The following is a 9,390-nucleotide window of genomic DNA, read 5'->3' on the forward strand; positions in this document are numbered from 1 at the left end:
TCCAAGATTATATTAGACTCATATTAGGACAGAAATTTATGAACATTACTAAAAGTTTTCAGATTTTGAGAAAGTGGTCAGGACTCAACCAACAAATTTGAATGACCCTTTGCAATTCTCCTTAGGAGTCTCTCTGTTTACACTTTTAAGATGAACAAGAGGTAACATTTGAGACAGGGCTGTTCTAATGATTTGTTATAGGACTTAGGAAATTCCAGTTATTGTTAATGATGATAAAGAAGAAAACCAGCATGATATGTTTTGAAGAGAAAGTAATCTGTGTACATTTGGTTCTTGTTCATTGTCCTAATGAATATAATATGATATTCTTAGTTAAATCTTCCCCAGGCATAATGTTTCAAAAACACAGACAAGCTTAATAAATTAGAAAATGATTATATCTAAAATATACCGATATATAACTTTATATAATGAATCTACATTTATCTCTAGTGTTCTTAGAATATAACTTTGAATAATAGACCTATAATGGTTGTAATCTGAACAAACACATTGTGGCAGAAAATGAACAAGCTCTCAAATATGTCTAGAGATTCTGCTTAAGTGCCAATTAAGAGCAGACAAGCAAGGATCACGTGCCAATACAAGGGAGAATTATAATCTCTTAATAGATATGAAATATAGATTAATTATTTAAATAAAAATGAATATGTTCAAATGTAATGGACATAAGGTGATAGTTAAAAAAAAATAAGTTCATTAGGCATCACCCTTACCAGATAGTGCCCTGATAAATGAATTCTTCTAGGATGAAAGAAAACAGGAAGGCAATTACCAATTTCAGTATGTGGACTTTGATGATTTGAAGAAAGTAACCATAAAGAATATTTTTTTTTACAACTGAAGGAATGTAAATATGGAGTTGGTCCTATTTCATTTTACATTATGAAGAAAATATATTAAAAAAGACAATTTATAGTGAAGTAATTCAGATAAAAGCATTAAATGAGGGAATAAATACAAATATGGGGAAAAAAAGCAGAACTTGACAGAAACATATAATACTAATATAAGTAGATATCAAAGGAATATTGTGAGAAAATGAATTTCATTCATGAAACAGGCATAGGATGTTATCTCAAAAGAATATCAAAACCCAGCACCTTTAGAAATTACTGAGATGGATTAAAAAGAAATGAAGCTCAATAAAAATAAAAATCCAGACAGTTAACTTGAGAAAATCTCACACAAAGTAAGACAGGCAAAGATTGATCGGATGCATAAAAAAAAGAATAGGGTACCGAAGATGGAAAAGATTGTTGATGGAACAATAATACTAAATGGACTAGACAGAAAACACTGAGCCCCAGGAAATTTCTACTTGGTAGAAGAACATAAGTAAGACTCTTGTTCTATAATTTTCTCCTGTTTTCTGATTATGTCTTTAAAAACAAACAAACAAAAACAAATAAGGTTCAATCATCTCTCACTTATTTGGAAAAATAATTGTAATACATGTGGTTATTTTCCAATTGTGACATTATGAAGGTTTCTTTCCACAGCAGGGGAAAGAACTAGATATGAAGAATTTGCTTTGCAACGTACAGAACCAGGTCCCCATTGTGATTTTACTGCTGTCTCTAATGCCAATGTTACATCAAGAACCCAGAATGCATCCTCACAAGTAGGTTGTTTTTAATGTTGGTTGTACATTAAATTTTAAAATAGTTTTATAGATTTTAGGAACCAAGCTGATAAAAAAAAACCTGTCTCATTATTTTGCTAATTCATGGCAGACTTATTTACTAGTATGTTTTAGAAGTATCACATTACAAAATAGTATGGTTAAGTAAAACGTTTTCACTTGGCAGCTAGCAGCTCTTTACTCTTTGTTTATGGATTCTTTTTTGTTGCTGTTGTTAAAAACTTATGATCATATGGCCTCTTGAACATCCACAGCTAATCACAGTTCTGCTAATGAGCATGTGGGATTTGTGCTGTTCTTACTGATTCTCCCCCCCCCCCCCCACCTAGGCAGAAAGTAGAGAGGTTACAGGTATGAGGGTTTAAACGGGTTGTCTGAAGCTCAGGGGCTAGAAGTACATACACGAAGACTTTCACTAGCCATCTTCACGCAGGAGCCCCTAAATTTCTTCAAATAACTGTATGGGTTTCCACACAAAATATGCATTACATATGTTCCAAAAAAGATGTCTTTGGTTACAAAGAGAAGTACTCTTAATTTAATTGGCTTTCTTGGCATCTTATAATCTGATTTCATAGCAATGAATTTACAAAAATTAGGTCACATGTATACTATACTATTTTTATATAACTAATGAAGGAGTATCACCACAAATACTAAACATTACTGTAAATTAGTACAATAATTGTGTGTTACAGAATACTGTACGACGGAGGTTAAGAAGTGAGAGCTCTTATGATATAGATAACATTGTGATTCCCATGTCATTAGTAGCACCAGCCAAGTTAGAGAAACTCCAGTATAAAGAAATACTTACGCCACGGTATGTATACTTACATGTTTTCTTTCTTTTTTCTTTAATAAACTTAAATGTAGAGTTAAGTTAGAACAAAGAGGATAATGTTCCTCCTTTGCTATTTGTATAGAAGGGAAATGGTAAAAGAAACTTTACATTAAACCGATTGACTTTAGCATTCAAAATTGATTTTCACTTAATTATTAAATATCTACTGTATATATTTACTAGTAATGGTACTTTAGCAGTGTGAACACTACAACAAAACAGTTCTTACCTTTTATGATGGAGGTGTACTTGGTTGCAAAGAATTCAAAGAAGACAGCACCTGTGAGAGTAACAGCGTGTACACACACTGTTAAGAGAGTAATGTGTGTGAACTAAAATAAGTATGATTCACTTCTAATTCAGCAATAAATCAAATAGAAAAATTAAAGGAGACAAGAAATAGGAGAACAATCTGTGAAGGTAAAAATGTGTTATTTACATGGACACAAGTTTGCAAGGCCTAGCCAGATACGGGGATTTGGAATAGTTTATATAAGGCTGACTAGAAAGGAGAGAGACTACAGCGCTCTTTGAGTCCATGCAGAGATCTGCGTCCACTGGCAATGAAGGAGCCATGTTTTATAGCAGCAATGAAAGCAGTCTCTTACAGATATCAATACGACACTAAGAAATAGAAAAAGTTGGAGATGAACACGTGAGCCAGGTAACAGCTGTATCAATTCCCATCCATCTCCAGTTCAATTCCATAAGCTCACTTACTACTTCACAGTTACTCTGAGGAATTAGCCTGGTACTTCAGTGGGCATTATAGTTAAATATATAGAGGATTGGCATTTTGTACAATAAGGAATATTGCGATGGTTTTAGTGTTCCATAGCAACAATGTTTTCAGAATTCTGTGAGCCAGTTGTTAAGCTGCTAATAACTAATTTAAAAGGGGACATGATACACATTTCCATACCAAAGAAAACTGGAAAGCGATATGAATTGGGTCAGATTTCTCATTTTTGCTCACCATTTATCAGCTTACCACTGAGTTAATTGAGCCAGCACATATTTAGACAGTTCAGCTATGCAGAAGAGACTACTCACTGCAAGGTATAAGATTCACCTTCTATTTTTATAAAAGTATTGTTTTTCTCTTTTAAAATGACAAACTACTAAAATACAACCATTTGAATCATGAAGTCTTGGGGAAATAAACCCCCAATGTATGAAAGCTGATGAGATTCTTTTGTATTTCCGGCAGATGGAGGATGGTTGTTCTTCAGCCCTTGGATGAACATAACTTAACTGAAGAAGAGGTAAATTACCTACCTTTAATGGGATAACTACACCTTCCTTATTATAAAGCCTGGATCACTTAACATTTGAATATCTAAAAAATTTAAATATCTAAAAAATATAACATGATTTTTATGAAAAGAAATTATTTAGAAAAGGGATAGTAATTTTTTTTTAGAAAGTTCCTTTGCAAATCTGACTGCAAAAGTAATAATGTGCAGCTTAATCTGTCTCCCAAACCAGCACAAACAAAAGGACAGTGCGGTATGGATGCAGTGTTAATACCAAGAGTCAAGAATAGTCCTAACAATAATTAAATATGAATGCTTCTGAGGTAAAATATATACAGTAAGTGCAACAAAATACTAAGAATAAGTATTGTCACAGCATTTGAGATCAGGCTGTTAATTTTAAGAAAACATTATTATTTTTCAGATTTTTTTAATATTGAAATTGTTGGTAAAAGATTCTGAACCTGTATAAATAAAATTACATTAAAAACAAAGGCAGGAATCAAAATACACTGTATGAAACTCGAAACTCTCAGAGAACTAATGAAAAGAAAAGATTAGAGGGTAAAGTGCTATATATACCAGCTAATTCAAAGGTGATCTTTAGATGAACATTAGAATCATATGGAGGGTACCTGTAGTTTCTGTCAATTAGCAGTGCTTCTGTGCCCAGTAGCCTTGTTTTTCAGGTACTGAGCTCTGCTTTTCATTGCAATCTTACTAAGTCAGAATGATCATTACCAGGAAAACCAAATTCCCCAGAATTCCCAGCTAAAACCCCAGATAAGTCAGTAATGAAATTTTGATTTACCTTATTCAGTTTGACCTCCCCCCCCCCAAGATTGGCATATTCTTAAAACACTGTGTACTTCATAATCGATAATCCATAATTACTCTATGGAATGAATATATTTAAGACTATTTTCTGTAGATTGGATAAGGTAGCACATACCTGTAATCTCTTCACTGCAAAGGTTAAGGTAAGAGCAGAGAATATTCAAAGATAGCCTGAGCTACACAGCAAGATCCTGTCCCCAAACAATAATAAATCCAAACAAAACAAGAGTCCTGGTGCTAGAGAGATGGCTCAGACGTTAAGAGCACTGCTGCTTTTCTGAAGGTCCTGAGTTCAATTCCCACCAACCACACAAGTGGCTCACTATCATCTATAATGAGATATGGTGCCCTCTTCTAGCAGGCAGGCACACATGTAGGCTAATGGGGTATAACTAATAAATAAATAAATAATAAAATCTTAAAAAAAAAAAAAAAAGAAAGAAAGAAAATAAAAGAAAACAAGAGTCCCATAAGCTGCGGCAAATGGAGACCAGAGCGAGCCCATCTGTAATGTAGGTATGTATTAACACAGGCCAAGAGCAGGATGTCAGACAGCTGCATGCTCAGGGGCTATGTGAACCTGTCTCCTTTCTCAAAATCTTACCAGACAGAAGATCTTTCTGATGAAGTCTTCTCCCTAAGACACAGAACATACGAAGAGAGAGAGCAAGCTAGATGGTCACTCTGGGAGCAAAGCAAGTGGCACAGAAGAAATAACAGGCAAGTATTTTCAGCTTAAAATATTAAAGACATAACATATGAGGTATGAACAGAAGCTAGCCTTAAAATTTGAAAGACCACTGACAAGGAAAACACAGGGTGCAGTATCATCTGCTGTGTAAAGCACTATCTGCATATACAAACTGACACGCAAAATACATCTGGGAAATTATATATAAAACGAGTCTCATGCTGCTAGTCATGGTATCATCATCACATTCCTCACTGAGCAAGTAATAGGAACATTCTTTATAAAGTGTGACATTTCATATGGCATGGTGGTACATGTAATTATAAGGCTGAGGCAGGGGGATCTCCAGTTGAAGGCCACTATAGATTTTTAAAACCTCAAAGCAAGTTATCTCCATGTACTTTAAACAGTGAGCTAGTACTAGGGCAGGTGCTTACATAGTTCATTTTAGCAAACATCTCAAAAATAATACTTTACACAAATTCTTTCAAAAATTTTATTTTGGTATAAAAGGCAAATAGTCCATGGGATTTTTAAAAATATAACACAGGGTATGGTGCATGCTCAGGGTTGCACACTTAGGGGCTAAGGCAGCAGGATCATGAGCTACACCATGTGCTGTAAAGCCAAGTTCTGCCTCCAAAGACAGAAACAAGCCCATAAGCAGCCTTAGGAAGAGACTACATATGACACGATTAGTAATTATCTATTTGAAAATATCTATATTTTTGTAGTTGTATTTCACTATTTTTAATATATCCACAACTAAAAAAGCAAGTTCACATAAAACCTAGCAGTCTCTTCCCTTCTGGACTGTCCTTCAGTTAGTTAAGTACTATTAAAGTCCTTTCTCGCTTAAGTGGTCAGATGTACCGTAAATCTAGTTGCAAGAGTTCTTCTAATAGAAGTGAGACTCTAAAATTCCTGTTCTTTTCCACATTAAAGAGATACAACTTTCCAGAAATAGAGGAAAAATGTGAGGGCAAAGGGCAAGTGCACAGCCTTTTCTGTTTTGTAAAAACTAAGCAGCTAACAATGTGATGGAGTACTCAATGCTGCTGAAGCACTGTGTTTAAACCTTGGATAAAAATCTTTTATAAAGACAACACTGGCAAGATCATCAGATGGCATCGGGTAGAAATGTTGAGAAAAAGCAGTACTGACCTAGTGACATCCTGTTATCCGTTTATTTCCTTGCTAGAGCTTACAGTAAAAATGCAGACGGGCAGGACTTGGTTCTGAAGGAACACTCAGGTGAAATTGGCAGTACTCAGCAGTGTGCTGCCGAAAGCCAGCTGGAGCTCCCGGAAGAGAGCTCCAGTGTGTGGGCTCAGGACTCACTTTCTTTAAATGATGGTCAAGAAATCAAGGTAAGCCTAAATTATGTCACTGTGTTTTTAATTTCCCTTTAACTTCATTTCTCTTATGTACAGAAATTGCTTACTGTAAGTTGTTTGACTACATATCAAATTCAACAAGATGTTCAGTCTAGTATGTCCAGGAAGGTCTATAGTGGAACACTCTTGTTCCATTATATTTATAACTTCTTTTTATTTTTTTATTTGGGGGGGGCATAATGTATCAACAACAACTTTCCCCTATCTAGTTACTTACCTGTTAGGTAAGTTCCATCAAACTTTCTTTAAAAAACAGGTCTGACCACCGGAGACCCGCATAGGGTGCCTAGTAAGCACCGTTTCTGTTTCTCTGCTTCTAGTAGAAAGTTTACTTCTCTCCACACAAAGCCAATCCTACTTCAGCAGAATGTATTCTAGCACTACAAAGTTCATGCATCTTTCCCTATAAAAGGTGACTAAAAAAAACCCAAAAAACAAAAAACAAAACAAAACAAAAAAAACCAGATCAAGAATAGAGAGACTAGGGTTGGGGATTTAGCTCAGTGGTAGTGTGCTTGCCTAGCAAGCGCAAGGCCCTGGGTTCGGTCCTCAGCTCTGGAAAAAAAAAAAAAGACAAAATAACAAAAAGAATAGAGGGACTATAGAAACTAATATGCACATTGTAGAAAACCAGGAAGAAAAAGTCACTGTGTATGAGGTAGAGGTGAAGTACAGCAAATGTACGAGACCCTTTAGAGGCTTTCCTCAGGGATGCTGAGGCTGAACACTGACACAGATGTTCTGTAATAGCGCTTACTCTTCATAGCAGAGGCAAAATGAAAAAATAATTCCTTAAAGTCAGGAAATTTTAAATATATTCCATTCTGACAGGCCGGAACTTATATGCTAAAGAATGATAAAATTTGGTATTACAAATTCTTTGACAAAAAACTAAATTAGGTGAAACTTAACTGAAATTGTTTCCCCTCTCAGTCTTTGCAGTGGGAGCGACGAGCTTTTCCACTGAAGGATGAGGACACAGCAGCTTTATTATGCCAAGATGAAAGAAAGGACGCGACTGAGGGAGCAAGCCCAGCCTTCCGGGACGAAGTCTTCTGTAGCACTACACCAGAGAATGGCCACCCGCCAAAAATGCAGTTAGATGGCATGGAAGAATCTAAAACCTTTGGTATAGGAGTTACTAATGTTAAAAGAAATAGGTGACAGGAAGTATAGTAAGAAAACTATGAAACTGAAAGGAAAAGAGGAAAAAACCCAAACCCTCCTCTGGATCTTCCACCTCCTCTGGTCAGTTCCAGAACAGGAGGAAGTGTGCCATGTATCCATCTTTCACTATTCAGGAAACAGGCCAGAAGTTCCTTTTTCCTTCCTGAATCACAGAAGTAGCTAGCTTTTCACCTACACAAATGCTAGTAACTTGTGTCTGTCAATACTGCAAACCACAAGCACAAGGATACTACCTGCTGCCATTTGATGCCAGATCAAACTATGGGGTAATGGTTGAGGTAAGAGCACTCCCTGACGATACAGCTGATTTGCATCAAATGACATCTTTTCTTTATTTCTGTTCTCATGGCAGTTCACTGAAATTGCCTCAACAATACATGAGAATATACTAGTGTGTATACAGAACATACACACACACACACACACTGCACACATACTTAGTCTTAAAACTGCATGTATAAACTACTCTATGCAATGTAAGTTGCCATGAATATCCAGCACAGGTGTTGACTGATAATAGATCTGAAAGCTCTGACTGTGGAGAGGGAGTTATTTTTTCTTTTATTCTTAAAAATTGTTTAACCAATATAAGTTATTTATGGAAATTCTTATATCAGATAACACAATATTCATTTATTTGAAATCATTGTTCACTCTTGGACTAACCACAGGATATCTGCTTACTCCTAATAGAATTAAGAGAAGCAACTTAAAAGTTTAATATATTCATTCATTTAAAAACTATTGTCTTTGAAAATTCACCAAGTTTTACTTGCTTTATGTACCTCTTCAAGACAGCAATTTAAAATGTAAAACACAACATATAAGTCTTCCAGTTTGGTTTCTCTTTGCCATAGCTTACATAAATACCTACTCTTACAGGCATCCTAGATCAAGAATTCAAGTTTTCCAAGACCAAGACTTTAATATAGAATACTGAGGAGTGTATCTTAAGGAAGATTCTTTTTGAAGCTGTAATACCATTTTTTTTTCCTAGATGAAAGTTAAGGACAATTTGTATCAACCATTTATTGTTATGCAAAGAAAGATTACTCAATTTGTAGTTTCCATATTACTGACTATCCTGGGCACTGGGCTTGGAGTCTATGGGATTAGATACTTAAGGTTTTGTTAAGGATTAGGAATTAAACTGGTCCCTGGAAAAGGGGGGTAGGGGAAGCATTCAAATTCAATACTTACAAACTTTTACTTATAGTTTTACTGTACATTTATTTTTAAAGAAAAAGATAACAAAAGCCAGAAAAATACAAGTTGTCCCAGCAAATAAATTCAAATCTTTGTCATGACTGATATTATAATCTTTTACATAGTTTTTTAATTAAAGTTATTTCTATATGCTTTTTATTGTGTGATTTGATTAAATGCTATTATTCATGGCACAAACCTTTCATAAGCTAAAATAAAAATAAGTATTAATAAACTTTTACCTTATAGGGCAGGAAAAAGCCCAAGCAAGCTCTATTCCATGCCTATTTTTTTTTAAGCCTTAT

The 9,390-nt window shown here is 35.0% G+C and overlaps 1 protein-coding gene and 1 long non-coding RNA gene across 11 annotated transcripts in view; one reads left to right on the top strand and one right to left on the bottom strand.

Moving 5' to 3' along the window:
• Window positions 1-3,712, bottom strand: part of LOC311596818 — a 63,072-nt gene extending 59,360 nt beyond the window's left edge. For 2 of the 4 annotated variants that reach the window (XR_014778992.1, XR_014778995.1), the window contains exon 1: window positions 2,740-3,712. This is a non-coding gene — a long non-coding RNA (uncharacterized lncRNA). The remainder of the gene's footprint in view (window positions 1-2,739) is intronic. The other 2 variants (XR_014778993.1, XR_014778994.1) reach the window with 2 other exon arrangements.
• Window positions 1-9,240, top strand: part of KANSL1L (KAT8 regulatory NSL complex subunit 1 like) — an 85,816-nt gene extending 76,576 nt beyond the window's left edge. For all 7 annotated transcript variants that reach the window (XM_084780648.1, XM_084780649.1, XM_084780647.1 and 4 more), the window contains 6 exons: window positions 1,524-1,645; window positions 2,365-2,489; window positions 3,721-3,775; window positions 5,211-5,323; window positions 6,496-6,664; window positions 7,625-9,240. In XM_084780648.1, coding sequence (XP_084636774.1) covers window positions 1,524-1,645; window positions 2,365-2,489; window positions 3,721-3,775; window positions 5,211-5,323; window positions 6,496-6,664; window positions 7,625-7,855 — 815 coding nt within the window. In that variant the 3' untranslated portion in view covers window positions 7,856-9,240. The remainder of the gene's footprint in view (window positions 1-1,523; window positions 1,646-2,364; window positions 2,490-3,720; window positions 3,776-5,210; window positions 5,324-6,495; window positions 6,665-7,624) is intronic.
• The last annotated feature ends 150 nt before the right edge of the window (window positions 9,241-9,390 follow it).

Source organism: Acomys minous (genome assembly GCF_964271855.1).
Source record: "Acomys minous genome assembly, chromosome: 4".
Taxonomy (NCBI): Eukaryota; Metazoa; Chordata; class Mammalia; order Rodentia; family Muridae; genus Acomys; species Acomys minous.